Source organism: Erythrolamprus reginae, chromosome 6 (genome assembly GCF_031021105.1).
Source record: "Erythrolamprus reginae isolate rEryReg1 chromosome 6, rEryReg1.hap1, whole genome shotgun sequence".
NCBI classification, from domain to species: domain Eukaryota; kingdom Metazoa; phylum Chordata; class Lepidosauria; order Squamata; family Dipsadidae; genus Erythrolamprus; species Erythrolamprus reginae.
This window is the reverse complement of record NC_091955.1, coordinates 64,581,591-64,601,273: the sequence shown is the minus strand read 5'-3', so window position 1 is coordinate 64,601,273 and position 19,683 is coordinate 64,581,591. Positions and strand designations below refer to the sequence as shown.

At 42.9% G+C, this 19,683-nt stretch overlaps 1 protein-coding gene across 9 annotated transcripts in view; it reads left to right on the top strand.

The window, feature by feature from the left end:
- Positions 1-19,683, top strand: part of TNRC6B (trinucleotide repeat containing adaptor 6B) — a 151,371-nt gene that overhangs the window by 54,363 nt on the left and 77,325 nt on the right. For 8 of the 9 annotated variants that reach the window (XM_070756087.1, XM_070756085.1, XM_070756084.1 and 5 more), the window contains one exon: positions 9,756-9,843. In XM_070756087.1, coding sequence (XP_070612188.1) covers positions 9,756-9,843 — 88 coding nt within the window. Of the gene's footprint in view, positions 1-4,015; positions 4,068-9,755; positions 9,844-19,683 lie in introns of those variants that run through there. The other variant, XM_070756083.1, reaches the window with a different exon arrangement.

The window sequence follows — 19,683 nt, the reverse complement described above, 5'->3', positions numbered from 1 at the left end:
GGCTGCACGTTTGGCACTTCTTTGCTGCTGAGCTGGTGGTGGGGGAGACACATCAGCCTCGGTGCTGCTGGAATCAGCTACGAGCTGCATGGGTTGCTGGCCATCCATAACAGCACATATACCTCTTGTTGACCCAACAAATATATTTTTGTGCTTCACCTAAACCAGGACTGATGAAAGAGTGTATCTGATGAACAAGGAAGGGGAAGATTTTCATTATTTGAGATGGATGTTTCCAAGAATAAATAATGCCAAGTTAAGGAAGGCATTTTTATTAGTCATCAGAGCAGACACAACATTAATGACAAGCGGATTAAAGATCTGTTAGTGAGGCCAGAAAAATCTCATCTAGAAAGCATTCAGGGATGTCATTGAATTTTCCTGGCAACTAAAGTGTACCAAACTACATTCAGCTGGTGTGATAACTTCCTACAGCCTACATGAAGGCCATGAAATGCAACATTGTCACTGAAGATTCATTTTCTGCATACGTATTTGGACTTCTTTCCCAAACTTGGTGATGAACATGCTGAAAGGTTTCACAAGAATATTATCAGGAAAAAATGGTATCAGGACAACTGGGATCCATCAGTGGTAGCTGGTTATCATTGTATACTGCAGTGACATGCTTCAAACAGTGATACAAACAAATCAGCAACTAAACTCTTCTAGCCCTATTGAGCTCATTCACCATGTTAGAACCATTATATGATTAAATATATTATTATAACCATATTTATTAATATTACTAAACTCTACTAAACAAATCCCTCAACACGGTCAAACTATTTACTAAGTCTGTACTTCTATTTCTACTAGTTTTTTCTCATCATTCCTATCACCCATTTCCTCCCACCCATGACTGCATGACTGTAACTTGTTGTTTGTATCCTAAGATTTGTATTGTTTCTTCATTGCTTATTTGACCCCTGTGACAATCATTAATGTTGTACCTCATGATTCTTGACAAATCTATATTTTCTTTTATGCATATGCACCAAAGACAAATTCCTTGTGTGTCCAATCACACCTGGCCAATAAAGAATTCTATTCTATTCTATGCGATATAGTCATTCTGAAATTATATTTCTGTTCTATTTGAAAGGGGTGTGTCGTAATGGACTACTGTAATACACTGCATGGAACTACTTTTAAAGAGTATTCAAGATGTTATCACTTTTAAAGCCCTACATGGCTCTTATCCAGGCTATCTAAGGAACTAGCTCACCCCTGTGAAACTAGCCCTTTACACCTGGGTTGCCAGAAGGGGCATACTGCAGATCCAGTTGGTAAAGGTATTTTGGTTGGCAACTCTATATCCACACTCACCCTTTTGATCTTCCAGAGGGAGTTGAACACATGACTTTGCCCACCAGCTTGGGATCTCAATGGGGTGTAGCATTTTGGAAGTGGCTAATGGAATAAATAACACACACCCTATTGCTCTATTCCTTTGCATCCCAATCAATTTTATTTTAATGGAATTTTAAATTTAAGATCCTTTATTATTTTAATGCTTTATATTGAAATGCTTTATATTGCATTTTAATTGAATGATTGTAAGTTTTCTGCAGTATCTTCTGGCGTGATGAGAGATAATAGATAAAGGAAAATAAGTTTTTCAGGAAGGAAACATTTGAAAAAAATGTCCAGTGTATTTGGCCCCGTTAAATGAAACTTACAATTTGTATCCATGTTCAATAAAGTATTATTAACAAAATAATTTACAATATTTCTGTTGTTCAGGTCTGGTTGCTGCTGTTTAGGAATCAAGACAGCATTGAGAAATTAATCTGTCAGAGTTCCAAGTTTGCATTTAAAATACAGTGGGAGAAACCCTAAAATATCTCAGTAAAGATTAATAAGCTCAGTGGTTATAGATGCTGATTGGAAATGGAAGAACGAAAAATTAGATAGAAAACTAAGTAAATGAAATATTATTGGTAACAATTACATATAAAGCTTTGTGATAATAGAGAGAAAAGGGATGAAATAACAATTTTTTGCCTAGATATGCAAAAGGTAAAAAACCATAAAGTTTTAATATACAAATAATGTTGGTCCACAATTTTGTTTGGGTTGCTATTAATTATCCAATTAAGGTGTGTTTAATAGGCTATCGGTAAACAAACTGAATCTTAAGTTTCTGTTTAGTGTCAGCGATATCTTGTGCTAACTGTTTAAATATTAAGTGATTTTTAATGCTTATTGCTGTACTTATTACGAATAAAATAGGGATTTTCCAGGGATTGTATTCAATCTCTATGAAATACCATATCACAGTGAGAAATTAGTGCCTTTTTATTTCTGCAGCTGTATTTTTACAAATACCTTGTTTCTATCTTCACAATACTGTAGTTACAAAGATTCAACAGTATTTATAGTGTGAAATTTACACATACATAAACACATGACACATTTGGTATAGTGCACTGTGAATGTTTTGCTAAACCATCAGCTCGAATCATTTTTACAGTTTGTAAAGAATAAAAGGTTATTTGGTAAAACTATAGCTGTGACTAATTTAAAAAATACTGTACATAAATCTTAACTGATTCAGAGAAATGATGAGTCTTCACTGACCTTATTGTGAACTGAGAATAAGTGAAATTCATAGTGTGAATTATTGTGAGGAACTTGGTTGAGAATGAAATATATTTCTATTCAGCTTGTTATGTTTGGAAAGATCTATGACAGAGACTTATAAGGAAGTGTTAAGGGGAATTGAATTCAAGGATTGTAGAATTGAATTCATGATCACTACAGAATGAAAAGCTAGATCACAAGTATGCAATAGTGTAAAATATTTTTACATTTAATATTTTAAATGAAGTATATTTTTGAACAGTAGAAGAAATTAATTTTAAAAGTGTCTTTCTCTGTAGATATAACAATGCTACATGGCAAGATTGACATTGATTTCAAAGTGAATTTAAAAAGCCAGGCTACAAAACTGACATGGAAATATGCTGCACTGGATAAAAAACAAAAAAGAAAACCAGGCAGATGTCTTAATAATTAAAAAAAGATGCAAATAACAAGGCAAGATAATGATCTGCATAATTTTTGTATATTGGATTTACAAGAGGCTTGTTAAAGTTTTGAAGAATTTTGTGTGATGGGACAAAGAAAAATGAAAAATTCTAGGACATTATTGAAAGGTGATAAAGATTGTTCAATAAAAGGAAGGTACATAAAGTTGCTTTATCTAATCAAGGTTAAAAGATATCTTTTGTTAACTTCTAGTAACCTTTGAAGCACTTTTTGTTGACATCAAAACTGAAATGACAAGGCTTTATAAATTTGTTTATAGATATAAAGAGATTTTTCCTTTCTGCACTTTTTCTTTTTTTTTTCTTTTCTTTTTAGTTTGTATTTGTTTTTGTACAGTATTTTGCTTTTTTTTGTAATTGTAATTTTTAATGCATTTATTATTACTAAAAAAGGAAAGATCCATGATGGTAGGGTTTAAAAACTGTGGGAAACTGCCATCATGGATCTTTCCTTTTAGTTGCAGCAAGCTTTGTAAATTTTTGCTATTCCAATATCCTGTGGCTTCATCAAAATTGAGCTTTCTTTATTTTAAGTAATTTATAAGTTGTGTTTGTGTACATTGTCTTTTCAACATGCCAAGTTTACTATATTCAACAAAGATTCAGCAGACTATGAATATTGTCTGAAATTTTCCATTATTTATAGCAGATCTTTAAAGACAGTTTATCACCTTTGTTAAACCCTAGGGAAGAGACAAAGACATGAGGACTCTTGATTTTTTTTAAAAAATCATTTCTTTTATCAGCACTTGTTAAAGAGGAATAGTTTTAATGCTGCTAAATTGCACTTACAATTAAGTTGTAAAAGAATTGTACTGAAGAATTATAATGTAAATATCTACTGGACAGGTCTATGGACATTCTCAGTCATGGTTGTCTTAAAAGTGTTTGTTCAAGAGGCAACTGGACTTTCTGAATTTTTTTTCTCCCCACTTCTCATCTATTCTTGGAACCAGAAAATCCACTTGTCACTGGACCATCAAGGGATACCAAGCAGTGGCTCTTTTGGTTAAGGTGAAGGCATTGTTTGGGGTGAGCAGAACGGGGGGGAGGGAGAGGGAAGGGACCCATGCTTCTGTGCACTTTGTAGCTTGTTTTGCAAGCACTCTTGGAAAACAGGTATAGGGTTGTAAAGTCTGCACACCACACAACTCCTCCCATGATGGCTCAACCTTCACCTGAGGAACCATTGCTGCCTTGTCCGGTGACGGAGGGGGCACAGGGATATAGGTAGCATTGAAATAAGCAAATGGTAGGAGTTGAAGTGAAGACGAATGTGATAGGACAGGGATGGCGAACCTTTTTTTCCTTGTATGCTGAAAGCAAGTGCATGTGCGCTATTGTGGATGCACAAGTGCCCACATCCATAATTCAATGCCTAGGGAGGGAGAAAATTGTCTCCTCCGCTCTCTGATTGGCCTAGCAGACCCGTTTTTCACCCTCACCAGGCTCCAGAGATTTCCCTGGAGCCTGGGGAGGACAAAATGCCCTCCCCCATCGCCCCGTGAGGCGCACTGGAAGCTTAAAACACCGTCCCAGAGCCTCTCTGTGAGCCAAATATCAGCTGGCCATGCAAAAATGCGTACTGGAACTGAGCTAGGGCAACGGCTTGTGTTCCGGCAAATATGGCTGTGCGTGCCACCTGTGGCACCTGTGCCATAGCTTCGCCATCACTGTGATAGGACACAAGACGCCTGAGGTCCTTGGCGAACCCCAGCATTTTCCTAGCTTAGATAGGGACAGAAGTTCCAGTTCCAATTTGAAGACTTCCCAATTTAAATGGTATTTAAATTTAAACTTAAAAATGAAAAAAGGATATTTTTAAATGTGTTTAAAAGGAGAAGTAAGAGAGCCCATCTTTATATCGATTATTTCAAATATACTACTTAAAGATGGAGATTAGGAGGCTCTTTTGGATTTCTGCTAAGAAGCAACAACAGCAGTATCACTAACTTGACTTAGATGTATAGAATTTCCCTTCCTTCTATATACTTTGGTTTTTTTTCTAAATAAAAAAGTAACTGCCTGAATCTCAGAGGTGGAGCAGAAAGATAGGGAATTTGTAGATAGAGAATAAGTATTGTTGTTAGCCTCAGGAGTTTAAAATTCTATACCACTCTCCTCTATAATTCCTTCCTTCCTTTCTGTGTTTAAATTAATGATAACATCAACATAGTACAGCACAGCAAAATAAAATAAGTAACAGTAAAAATATTTTTCATATTTTTCACACACGCACACAAAATGAATAAATAAATGAATGAATACACATACACAGAGGAATCCCCTGAGTTATAGTATAGTACAAAGCTGCAGTTGCCTCAGGAAGCTTTAAACAAGATCTAAGTATTGCCCACAAGATCATATGCTGCAACGTCCTGCCTGTCGGCGACTACTTCAGCTTCAACCACAACAACACAAGAGCACACAACAGATTTAAACTTAATATTAACCGCTGCAAACTTGACTGTAAAAAATATGACTTCAGTAACAGAGTTGTCGAAGCGTGGAACTCATTACCGGACTCCATAGTGTCATCCCCAAACCCCCAACACTTTACCCTTAGATTATCTACGGTTGACCTATCCAGATTCCTAAGAGGTCAGTAAGGGGCGAGTACAAGTGCACTAGAGTGCCTTCCGTCCCCTGTCCTATTACTCTCCTATATATCCTATATCTCTTCTTCTATTCTTTCATGATATACTCTATTCCTATATATATATATATATGTATATATATATGTCTGTCTGTATGTATGTATGTGTATGTATATATATATATATGTACAGTGATCCCCCGATCATTGCGAGGGTTCCGTTCCAGGACCCCCCGCAATGAGCGGGTTTTCGCGAAGTAGCGCTGCGGAAGTAAAAACACCATCTGCGCATGTGCAGATGGTGTTTTTACTTCCGCCGCAGCAGCGAGGCTTCTCCGCTGACTCCTGGCGAACTTCCCCGCTTTAGGAGTCAGCGGAGAAGCGGCGCACCTGTTTTAAAACGATCGGAGCCGGCCTGGGGGGGCTTTCCAGCAACCCCCGAGCCTGGGTTGGGGGCTCGGGGGTTGCTGGAAAGCCCCCCCAGGCCGGCTCCGATCGTTTTAAAACAGGTGCGCCGCTTCTCCGCTGACTCCTAAAGCGGGGAAGTTCGCCAGGAGTCAGCGGAGAAGCCGCGCGGGTGTTTTAAAACGTCGCAGCCGGCCTGGGGGGCTCGGGGGCAAGCCCCCGAGCCACCCAGGCCGGCTGCGACGTTTTGAAACACCCGCGCCGCTTTGCAGCTGTCTCCTGAAGCCGAACGCGGAAGTTAGCGTTCGGCTTCAGGAGACAGCTGCGAAGCGGCGCACGTGTTTTAAAACGTCGCAGCCGGCCTGGGGGGGCTTTCCAGCAACCCCCGAGCCCGGGTTGGGGGCTCGGGGGTTGCTGGAAAGCCCCCCCAGGCCGGCTCCGATCGTTTTAAAACAGGCGCACGGCTTCTCCGCTGACTCCTGGCGAACTTCCCGGGCGAAGGGCGGGCGAACGGCGGGTGGCCGGGTGAAGGGCGGGCGAACGGCGGGTGGCCGGGCGGGCGAGCGGGTGCTGGGGGGGGCTTCGCCCTCCCGCCAGCAAGAGGGGGAAACCCAGGGAAGCCGCCCAGCAGCTGATCTGCCCGGCGCCATCTACGCATGCGTGCCCATAGAAAAAAGAGCACGCATGCGCAGATGGTGTTTTGACTTCCAGGTTGAAAAATCGCAAATTAGCCTGTTCGCAATGGTCGGGAACGCAATAACCGGGGGATCACTGTATATGTATATATATATATATATTCTGTTACTATATTCTATATATTCTATATATTCTATTCCTATATATTCTATTCCTATATCTTCTTTTCTATTCTTTCTTAGATATATTTTACTATGAGTATCTCCTCTATAACCTTCATCATGTATTTTACTATGTGTATATTGATATATACTCACTAAAACCCTCATTGTGTATTGGACAAAATAAATAAATAAAATAAAAAACCGGGCCAGCAGTACAGTGCAACGTTCAGGAAGCCCCAGCCACACAGTTTCAGGTACCATCAAGTCTGAGATCATTGCTGCCCTGCATTCTACAGCCCTAGCTAACCTCTGTCTTCTTGCTCACTGCTGACAAGGCATGCCTGCACAGGGCCCTTTGCAAGGCAGCTGTTGGCCAAGTGAAACTCTGTTCTCCAATTCCAGCAAAGAAACTGCCATATGTGACCTTTGGGGGAAAAAACCTTTTGCAATCAGCAGCTGCCTCTTAAGGGATTAGACTGCATGCTTGTCAGCAACAGAATGAGAAGACAGCAAAGGTTAGCCAGGGTAACCAGGATCTTCAAATGCAGAGGACCAAAAAGGCAGAGTTGGGAGGAGATAAGTGGGGGAAAGTTGAATCACCCCTGTAGTTGTAAATGCAAGTTGTCTGTCAAGCATCCAAATAGTTGATGATTGATCACATAACCAGAGGGTTTGGAGTGGCTGTAATTTGGGGGAATGGTCATAAATTCCTTCATTTAGCACCACCATAGCCCAAACAATTGCTTAGCAAATGATTGTAAATCAAGGACTACAATGTTCAAGGCAGCACCTGCTATTTGAGCAACATATTGCACAGTCCATTTCAGTTCGCATAGGATAAATGTTCCCTAGCAACCTTTTTTTCTGGCATGCCTCTATAATTTTGCCTTCATCTCAATCTCAACCCATATTGGAGGTAGCTTAAGCTATCCTTGAGTTTTCCAGGATTAAAATCGTGTTAACCGCTGTAATACAAGAACACTATCAATTTCAAGGTGTGCAAACACTGATGTGAGTTGCTATATGTAACGGAACAAGGTGATTGTATGCAGTGGGATCAATTTTTTTGCATTCTGTTTTAAGAAGGGAGGGAGTTTTCACATTGAGCTCTTCCACTGTACACCGTGCCTATTGGAATCTGCAGCTTAGCTGTCAGTAGTTTCCAAAAGAGTAAGAACAGTAAACCCATACTCAAAGCAAACCCAGATGGAGATCCATGGCATGGAAGATCAGTAAAGGAGAAAGGGGGGGGGGGGTGTTCATTATTGGACAGCTTTAAAGATCATCTGGTGGTTGAGCTGCTTTTGACAGAAGGTTTAATCCAGTGAGGGCAAACCTAGGGCACCTATGCCACAGGTGGAACGTGGAGCCATGTGCACTGAGGGCACATGAGTCATTGCCCTATGACAGCTCTAGTACGCATGCATGCGCTAGCCAACTCATTTTTGGCCATTTTGGCCATTTTTGCTCTCCCCATGGGGAAAATAGGCCAACGGGCCAACTGGAAGTTCACTTGTGCGTTCACCATCAGCTTCCTTTTTGCTGTCAGAGGTCTTCAGGAACTTCTTCGGCTTTGGACAGCTGCAGTCAGGCCTCTCACATCAGCCCATTTCTTCTGCAGCCAGGAAGGCTTTCCTGAAGGTCTATTTAGCCGATAACAGAACTCCAGATCGATCTGTTATTGGCTACACAGGCCTTCAAGAAAGCCTTCCCGGCTGCAGAAGGAAAGGCCGAGGTGTGCTAGGCCTGGTGGCAACTATCTGAAGGTAAGTAGGGCAGCTCTACTTCCTTTCACTTCTGAACTTCCAGTTGCATTTTTTTCCCCATCCCCAGGCTTCAGGAGTCTTTCCTGAACCCTGAGGAGAGCGAAAAACAACCCAACCGGCCTCCTGGAAGTCAAGAGGCTTCAGTGAGGCCTGGGTATATGCATGGGGGAGGGGGTCAGTTGGGGGAGTTGTGCACACAGGGCATTACATTATGGGTGTGAGCACCCATGTGTGTGCACAGCCTTTTGGCACCCAAGCCGAAAAAGGTTTGCCATCACTGGTTTAGTCTGTACTAAATCAGCACACCCTTGAGAGATAAAATTGCCCAATAAAATGGGAGAGAACGTTCTGCTTTACTCTTCAACCCCACCTTTGTTGGCTGTCTGATAGGGAAGGAGGTCACAATGGATTTCGCTTGAAAAGAAGTCTGCCGGGAGCTGATTGTCGAAGAGGCCCCCTAAAGTAGTGCTGATATTGGCAGACTGTTTCCCACTAACTAGTGGTATTCAGAAAGGAGGAATGCATGCATCTCACACCTGAAATTAGAACTCAAGTTATTTGCTAATAAACAAGAATAGAGGTAGGATATGAATTGACAGAAAATGTTACCCCTGCCAGCTCAAGAGTGGGTGATTAGCACTTTAACTGAACCATAGAGAAATGACAACAAGAGGTAAATTTTCTTTAAAAAAGAGAATCAGTTTATTTTTAGTGGTGCCATTTATATATTAAAGAGGATAATCCTGGCGACATGTTAGGAGCATATTTCCTATTGAAGTCTATTTGTTTATAGAAATAAACATTGATGGAGAAGCATCTCACAAAAATAAATACTAATTATGTTTCCAGTATTAACTTCTGCCAATTTTAAAAATCAGTGTGAAATTTAGAAAATACAAACTCTATAGGTTATCTTTTCTTCATGCTTCTAATATATTTGGAGTATAGGACAGGATGCTGTAGAAATGAAGGTAATTAAGCAATTCTATCTAAGTTTTATTTTAAAGCACCTAACCCTATAATTGACTAAAACAATTCTATTTACATTATATAGAGTCAGTATTGCAATGTATTAGACTCTTTGGGGGAATAGAGCGCACACTTAGGAATAAGTTCTAATTTTAAACTTTAACAGAGAGAAGGAGCAAGAAAAGGAAGAACAGTTAATGGAAGACAAGAAAAGAAAAAAAGAGGATAAGAAAAAGAAGGAATCTACTCAGAAGGTAAGGGTATTTGGTGGTTGTCATTCAGTATTTGTTTTTTATATTCGGCAATTCACATAAAATAACTCTATGCCCTCTGTCTACCATGTTCTACTTTGTCCTGCCTTCATTCAGTTTTGTGATCATAATAAAAAGCCTTTGAGTATACAAGATACTTCTTGAATTTTGCATGCAGCCAGTTGATAGTTTGCTATAGTATATTTCTCCGTACTGAAGGAGCGGGTCCAGCAGTCACATGGGTTGCTCATGTCCAATCCGGTGGAACTGAGCCTAGTATTAAAAAAGCTTGCCGGATCCGCCCCTTCCCCAGAATTCGCTCAGTTCGCATATCCTGCGGTTGTATTGTGATAGCTCGTTCAACATTCGTTCAACATTCTAACACCTTCCCTTCGATCTTTTTCTTCAAAAGTAGTAAGACTGTTTATTCTTATTTGTTTACTTGCACTATTAGCGCCAGCCGTTTGAGGCTCGGCTTTTTTCCTTGGGAGAAGTTGCGGTTTCGTTTTCCCCCGGCTGTTTTGCCGGTTACGATCCCCGCTGCCGCTTGTGGATTCCTTTAATCCTTTGGCCTGGAGGTCTTGGTGCAAGTATTGATTCATTGATAAAAAAATAAAATCATTATTGTATTATTGTAAAGGGCTTAAGAAAACCTCCTGCGGAGTGAGACGCTTGTTCTAGTCTCCTGGACTTAGTCGATCGCTTCCCCTTTAAGAATTCTATTACGGAGCGATTTTTCGGCGCGAAGGCCTTCGCGCCCTTTTTAAATTTAGGCCTCTCGTGTTGGCCTCCTGCCAGCCGCGTAGGCCTCAGTCCACCGCGTGGATCCCGGAGTGGGCTTTGGGACGCTCAGGCTTAATTCTCCACCGGCTAAGCCTCCAACCAGAGTGCCTTGGTTTACTTTAATTTAAGTTTAGGGAGGCTGGCCACGCTGGATTTGGGGACACGAACTCTGGGTTTGCCCAGATTGCCCTCAAGTCTCAGCAGCTCTGAGGCCTCGGAGCAGGATCCATTCCTCTTGGGAAAGCTTTGAAATTCTTCTCCCTAATTATTCAGTTTTTGGCTCAGCCTGGTCTTCTGTTAATTGTCAGACTATGGCTACTTTTCCCAAGAGAGGCACAACTAAAGGTCCCAGAGAGGCCAGGCCTACAGGCGATGAGATTACCAGTATCCCCCAGGCCTCGACCTCCTCTTCTCCTGGGGCCCGCCCCTCGACCAAGGTCACCAGGGCTGAGAAGAGAAGGGACCTAGCCCTACAAAGAATCCATGACAAATCAGCAAAGCGTTTGAAAGTACAGGCCCAAGTACTCAGTAGTCAAGACCCCCCAGAGGCTTCTAGTCTGCCTCCTTCTGGGGTCCCTGTGTTATCTCTGGATGAGCCAAACCTAGACAGACCCCAGCCTAACCTATGGGGAATAGGTCCAGAGGAACCAGATATTATTGAAGATTCCCCCCAGCCAGGATCCTCCCAGGCCTTCAGGGATTCTTCTGCCATTCCTGCTGATATTTCTAGTTTACCTCCTGAATTCCAATCTATTTTTTCTGTGTTGTCCAAGGCCATTGATGCTAAACTCTCCACCATCAATGAGCTTCCCGTACCTCCTCCTCCTCCTCGTCCCTCCCGCCCCTTGGGTTCTTCCCCAGCGGTTAGAGCTCCTATTCAGGATGATTCAGATTCCTCTCAGGACGAATATGAGGATATGGAGGAGGATGAGGACCCCTTTCAAGGCCTCTCAGATGATGAGGAATCCCAAATAAAGGTTCCTTCTCCAATTACTATTTTCCCTTCTCAATTGTTCAAATCTCTCCTCCTCAAAGCTAGAATTTCTACGGGATTGGCGGCTCAGGAGAAACAGGCCTCCACATCCACTGATCCCCCGGAGGAGAATTTACCTTACTTCACAGAGGAACAGGAGGATAATGAGGTAATACCTATGCCTAAATTGTTTAAAGATGCCTTACTTAAGCAGTGGGACTTCCCAGCCTCTGGGCTTAATCCCTCAACCAAGGACAGAAAATTGTACAAACTTTCCTCTTCCTATGAAGAGCTCCTATCCTTTCCTAAACCGGATGAGCCTGTCAAGATCCTTCACTCGGCGGCTGCTGTGCCAGGTGAAGCAGAGGAAGTCCTCCGCCCAGAGGACAAGCGGATTGAACAAATGCTCAAAAGAGGATTCACCGCAGATTCCTGGGCCATTAAAAGCTCGGCAGCGGCTTCCTTTTTCTCCAGAGCCATGCTTCTGTGGCTTCGCCAACTACAACAGCATATTCCTCCCGATGACTTGAGAGGTCAACAAGACTTCAACAAGGTCTTTGCAGCTGCCCAGTACGTGGCTGATGCCACTTTACAATCTACTAGATTTTCTGCTAAGTCTATTGCAGCCTCTACAACGGCAAGAAGACTCCTATGGATTCGCCCTTGGCAAGCGGGAGTACGCCAGAAGTGGCAGTTATCCCTGGGACCCTTAAAGCGCGACCTTCTTTTCGGTGATCTTCTGGATCCACTCCTCACGGAAACCACGGACAAGAAGAAAGTTTTGGGTCCAACCACCAAAAAGGCTGCCAAAACGCAGTCCTTTCGTCGCCCAGGGCGTCAGCAAGACCAAGCGGCTTCCTATCAGAGATCTCCAGGTCAGTATTCCCCCCGCTTTCGTTCCCAAGGTAGGAACTCCAGGGGCAGAGGTTTTCGCTTCCAAAGGGGAGCGTCCTCTAACAGGGCTTCAAAGAAACCTAGATGGTAATTCTTCCTCAATTCCCATAGGTGGTCGTCTAGCCCATTTCGCCTCTAATTGGCGTCTCACCTCCAAGGACCCCTGGGTCATTGACACTGTTCAAACAGGTCTTCTTTTAGAATTTATTTCTCCCCCCCCCGAAACGTTTTATTTCCTGCCCTTCTCCCAGGTCCTCCTCAGATTGTAACCGTATGGAGGAGGCCATCTCTCACTTATTGTCCATCAGAGCCATTCAACCGGTTCCCTCCGGTCAGAAGGGTCTAGGGTTTTATTCCATCCTATTTATGGTTCCAAAATCCTCCGGAGGTTGGAGAGCTATTTTGGATTTAAAGAAGCTGAACCTATTCATCAAATATAGGAAGTTTAAGATGCACTCCTTATCTTCTATTTTGGCCGCCATCCACTCTGGAGATTTCATGGTCTCCTTAGACCTCACTGAGGCTTACCTCCACATTCCTATAGCCAAATGCCACAGAAAATATTTACGTTTCTCCTTTCAAGGCAGGCATTTCCAGTATAGGGCGATGCCATTTGGCCTTTCCTCGGCCCCTCGGGTCTTTACAAAGCTCTTGGGGTCCCTGGCGGCCTATATCCGGGCGTCCCCAATACACATTTTATGTTATCTTGATGATATTTTGATTCATGGGAACTCCCTAGAGAAAGTGAAAACAGACCTTTCTATCACCATGTCAGTCCTTCAGGACCATGGATTTTCCATCAACTTTGATAAAAGCCATCTCCAACCTTCCACATCCATCTTACACCTGGGATCCATTATTAATTCAGAATCCTCCCAGGTTTTTCTCTCTCCTGAGAGAAAATTCAGTATAGGGGAGTTAATTTCTTGCATTTTATCTAAACCTTCAGTTTCCATAGTATCCCTGTCTTCCCTCTTGGGGAAGATGGTGTCATGCATAGGCATCATTCCCTGGGCTCGCCTTCATGCTAGGGAACTTCAGTGGCTCCTATTACCCTTTCAGAGATCGGGGCACAGCAACTCAAATCGTCGCATTGTCATCCCACCAAGTGTTCGCAGATCTTTCAAGTGGTGGAAGTCTCCGGCCATGGACAAAGGATCCCTGTTCAGGTGCCCGGATCAATTTGTCATCACCACAGATGCCAGTCTATCGGGATGGGGCGCCCACGCCCAAGGGATGATAGCCCAGGGCACGTGGTCCCCGGAGGAAGCTTCCAAGCCAATCAATTGGCTAGAGTTAAGAGCCGTATCCCTGGCTCTGAAGCATTTCTCTCCTCGCATTCCCAACCGGCACGTTCTCATTCTCACCGACAACATTGCCACAAAAAGCCATATCTGCAGACAGGGGGGCACGCGATCCAAGGCCCTCATGAGGGAGGCCCTCAAGTTAGGCCTTTGGGCGGAAAAACATCTTCGGTCGCTCCTAGCCGATCACATCTCGGGGAGCCTCAACGTCCAGGCGGATTGGCTATCTCGAGCAACGATAGACCCAGGAGAGTGGAATCTCCATCAAGACCTGTTTCATCGAATCAGCCTCAGATTCGGCCTACCAATTCTGGATCTCTTCGCGACCAATGTGAACGCCCAGCTCCCTCGCTTCTTTTCCAGATTTCCATCCCCGGGAGCGGAAGCAATCAATGCCCTCCGGAGCCCATGGCCTCCAGGCCTACTTTACGCATTCCCTCCAATTCCAATTTTCCCGGACGTGATTCACAAGGTCCTCACCGAGAGGGCCCGGGTAATCTTAATCGCCCCTCATTGGCCCCGCCGGCCCTGGTTCGCGGATCTCCAACAGTTGTCCGTCCAGGACCCCTGGCGACTCCCCGTTTCGGGGGATATGCTGCGACAGGGGGCCTCATTCCATCCAGACCCGGAGTGGTTCCACCTCACCGCCTGGCTGTTATCAGGAGAGACTTAGAACTCCGTGGTCACGACTCCGATACAGTGGAGGTCATCTTAAAGGCCAGAAGGGGCTCGACCAATCGAATCTACGACCACACGTGGTCCAAGTTTCACCAGTGGTGCCTACAGGAAGGCCTATCTCCCCTGTGCATTCCCATACACAGAATCATTTCCTTCCTTATGCAAGGTTTCCACAAAGGCCTTTCCACCAGCACCCTCCGGCGTCATCTGGCAGCCATTTCATCTGTCCTAGGGGGCCCCCGCAGACAGCCTCTCCGATCATTTCCAGAAGTCCAGGAATTCCTCAAGGGCATAGCCAACCTCAGACCTTCTAAGGTCCACAGGTATCCATCCTGGGATTTGCCACGGGTTCTCCATTCCCTCACGCAGGCACCATACGAACCCCTAAAATCGGCGTCCCTCAGGTACCTATCCTTTAAGGTAGCATTCCTGGTGGCTATTACCTCTGCCCGACGCATTTCGGAGCTGGCTGCCCTCTCAATCAGGCAGGACCTTTGTCAATTTCATCAGGACAAGGTAGTTTTGCGACTGGACCCCACCTTCTTACCCAAGGTCAGTTCCATGTTCCACAGAACTCAGGATATTGTTCTTCCTTCCTTCTGCCTCCAACGAGACCATCCCTTGGCAATTAGATGGCACACCCTGGATCTCATTAGAGCGCTGAGAATCTATATCCAACGCACAGGACCCTTTTGGAGGTCAGAGGCACTTTTTATAGCCTATCACCCCAGAGTCATGGGTGCCAAAGTGTCTTCTACAGTAATAGGCCGTTGGATCAGAGGGACTATATCAAAAGCCTATGAGTCGGCCTCCCTCTCAGTTCCAAGGAACATCACAGCGCATTCCACCAGGAGCGCAGCCACTTCGGCCGCTTGGGCGACTCAAGCCCCGTTGGAGGAGGTCTGCAAAGCAGCCACTTGGGCCTCGCCAAATTCCTTCATCAGGCACTACAAGATTGATTCTTACGCTTCAGCGGACGCTGCCTTCGGCAGAAGGGTACTCCAATCCGTTATCTCTCACGATAGCAATTTAATCCCACCCTAGGGACCATCTATTGGGTATGTCCCATGTGACTGCTGGACCCGCTCCTTCAGTACGGAGAATAGGCGTTGATTGCTTACCTGAACGCCTTTTCTCGTACGGTGAGCGGGTACAGCAGTCACTTCCCGCCCTTGTATGTGTCTTCTTTATCTTCCTATAACCTTTCTTTCTCTAACAATAAGAGTTGAACACTACAGAGCTTCACAGCTGAGCCTAGTCTATGGATTCGCGAATTCTGGGGAAGGGGCGGATCCGGCAAGCTTTTTTAATACTAGGCTCAGTTCCACCGGATTGGACATGAGCAACCCATGTGACTGCTGTACCCGCTCACCGTACGAGAAAAGGCGTTCAGGTAAGCAATCAACGCCTATTTTCTGTTTGTGTATTTATCTAAAAACACCTGTTACTTATTCTAGTCAGTATGTCAATTGAATAGAAAAGGTGAGAATTTCTCCTGCTAACACGTGACCTTGAGAATGGGACACTGCCACTGTCATAACTATGAGTCAGTTTTCAAGCATCTAATTTTTGATAACGTAACTGTGGAGACATTGCAATGGGCCTAAGTAACTTTTCAGTGTTGTAACTTTGAATAGTCTCCAAATTAACTACTTTAAATCAAGGACTACCTGCATTAGTTCACAACCTTTTGCTAAGAAAAGTAAGAAAGTACTAACTAATAATTTATTATTAATTATTAAATAGCTAATAATTAAAATATATTACAGATTTAAGGGGCTTCCCCCTCAATAGTATGCCGCCCCTCTCCGAAGACTCGGGGCGGCTCAAGTATTTCCTAAGGCCAAAACTAATTCTCTAGGTTATTTTTTAAAGCAATATTTAGGGATCAGTTGGGGTTATAAATTGAGGACTACCTGTAATCCACCTGAAATAACTATAAAAATGATTTATTAGCAGAAATATCCCCTCTTTCTAATAATATTTCCAGAGCTCCAAAATGGGATTTTTTAAAAGAGGTAGCACTGATTTCAAAATATTACTTTAATATGTAATTGTTGTTTCACAGACTGTGAAAGATTCAAGAATTGTTTGTAAACTAACATCTGTAGACTTCTTTGTTTTTAGTAGAATCACCTTTTCATTGACTGATGGGTTTTACGGCTATCAATTGCTCTATCTATTTTAGCTACTTTGTACTAATAACAATTACTCACTGCAAAAGGTGGGAAGAGAACAAGGAAAATGAAGGAAGAAGAAAGGAGAATGAAAAGGGAAGGAAAGAAGAAGAAGGAGGGAGGAAGGAAGGAGATTATAATGAAAGTGAGGGAGGATCTTAGGGAGGTGCTGCCTTAGCACTTAACCGTTACAAGTGGCCCCAACATGAGTGACATCAAGCTGACCACACCTACTCCCGGCACCCCCTGAGGTCAAACACAGTCCTGATGCGGCTCTCAATGAAATTGAGTGTGACACTCATGTTATAAACATTTGCATAACTGTATGGCAAAAGCATTTTTAACAGGGAAGATACCCTTCCAAATGCTACTAAGGAGCTCCCTGCATCCTTTAATACTTAGCAGATGGACTGTTCAGAACTATAGTTGAACAGTGATGGTGAACCTTTTTTGGTTCCTATGCATGTGTCCACACCCATAATTATATGTGCCCCCTCCCCACGCATGTGATCCCCACTCCCGGCATACAATGGCAAAATGGCCAGAAATGGCCGGTTTCAAGTTGGGAAATGGCCATTTCTGGCTTCGGGGAGGGGGGGGGAGAGCTGTTTTCACCTTCTAGAAAGGCTCTGAAGCTTGGGGAGAGCAAAAAAACGGAACTTCCAGTTCAACCAGAAGTCTGCAATTGGAATGTTTTCGGCCTCCGGAGACCTCCGGGGTGGGGGGCATTTTCATCCTCCCTTTGTTCCTAGAAAGGCTCTGGAGTTTAGGGACAGCAAAAAATGGGCCTTCCCCACCCCCTCCAGAGGCTGAAAACAGGCTGTTTCCCAACTTCCAGTGGGCCTAGAAATCCCTAAAATCAGCTGTCATGCCGAACCTGAGCTCGTGTACCCACCGATACAGATCTGCGTGCCACAGGTTTGCCATTACTGGTATAGAAGTTGAAAATGATTTAATAATTTGAGTATGTATGCTTTACAGTTTTAGTTTTATGTTAAATTTATGTAGTCCTGGATTCTATGAACAGAAAAGTTGGATATCAGTCAAATCAGTTGCACAACCTCAGCCCCCACAGGATGAAAACATACAGCTTAGTTGTGAACAAATGTTGATTTTCTTCAACATAAACAAGTCAGTAAATGTAATACATATAGTCCTTGACTTATTATCATAATTGAGACCAACATTTCTCTTGCTAAGTGAGAAATTTGTTAAATGAGTTTTGCCCTATTTTACCTCAGTGATTCACGCAAGGGGGGTTGTTAAATTAAAAACATGATTGTTAAGTGAACCTGTCTTCCCCATTGACTTTGCTTGTCAGAAGGTTGCAAAGGGGGAATCACGTGAGCTGAGGACAAGCTACCATCCAAAATACAAGTGTCTGAATGCTGCAAAGGTCGTAATTGTGGGAAAGATCATATGTCACATTTTTCAAACTATCAATAGCTTCGTTTTTGACCTTTTTTCCAGTTTACTTTATTGTATTATACTAAATTAAGTAAATTATAGATACTACTGCTTTCCAACCATGATTGGTAAACATACTATATACCACAATTTTGAGATTAATTATAGTTATAATTTTTCAATTAGTATTTCACGGCAAGCTGTGGTAATTCAGAAATGAATGAAAGAGCAGACATCTGAATTGATAGTGCCCCTGACTTTTTTAAAAAAATGGTTTTGGGGAAAAAGAAAGGATTAATAGTGACTGCAAATGGTGGCCTATTGCAGTGAAATCTGTACAACAGTTTCTATTCATTTAAAAATCTACGTTAATGAAGTTACAATTATAATGTTTCTGATTTATCAGTTAAATGTTGAAAATTAGTGTTTAGCTTAAGAGACAATTGGCTTGTGGTAAAATATGTGCTACAGTAGGAGGTTGATTGTGATTTAAGATACCATATTGGGGTTAGAGAGAAAGTAGCTATGGGTATACAGTGCTGGTAAATGTCTGATTTAGAACCTGTAGTCTCTGGACCACTAGGGGACCATGATGTCATCATAAGGGGTTCGTGAAGGCTTGAAAAAATGTTATGATTTAAATCTTGAGTTATGTCTTTGTGGTCCTTGACACAAAAGGTATTTAAAGGGAGGTCATGGTAAAGAAAAGGTTGAGATCCACGTCTCTGAGTGATTTATATAGCCTGCATATTTAACAATAGCAGTAACTAGATTGCATTTATATCTCCCCCCCCCTCCTATTATGTAAATGAACAAAGTTTAGGATAAGCAATATTGGATTTATATGGATGGTTTATGAACAGATTTCTCTTTTGGCACTAGTTCTTTCAGGGTGTCCAGCAAACTTGGAAAACAGGAAAATCGGAATTATCAGGGAATTCGTGAAAAGAAACGGAATAAATCAGGGGGGAAAATACAGTATTAAAATGTTTAAAAGTCGGGGGAAAATCATGTAAAAGAAATGGATCGCACTGCCTGGCAGAGTCAAGCAAAAATGAGCATAACTGTGGCTACAACTTGCTTCCTCTACTACCAATATTTCTCCAAGGCTTAGCCGTTTGGTGTAACGTCATCTACGACCGCGCCTTAACTCGATTGCAAGTTAAAAGGAAATGTCAGGGAAATATCAGATAATTAATTAATTTAGTTAGTTAGTTAGTTAGTTAGTTAGTTAGTTAGTTAGTTATTTGATTTTTTTTTAATGCCACCCTTCTCCTTAGACTCAGGGCAGTTTACAACATGTTAGCAATAGCACTAACAATAGCAATAACAGAGCCAGCATATTGCCCCCACAATCTGCGTCCTCATTTTACCCACCATGGAAGGATGGAAGGTTGAGTCAACCTTGAGCCGATGATGAGATTTGAAACGCTGACCTGCATATCTAACAGCCAGCTTTAGTGGCCTGCAGTACTGTACTCTATCCACTGTGCCACCTTGGCTCCTTTCAAAATGCTTTCCCCCTGGACACTCTGTTCTTTAATCCTAAATACTGTATATATATTTTATCTGCTTCCCTGTTGAATCAAATAGTTCATTGAAAAAACAACACCTTCAGGATTTAATC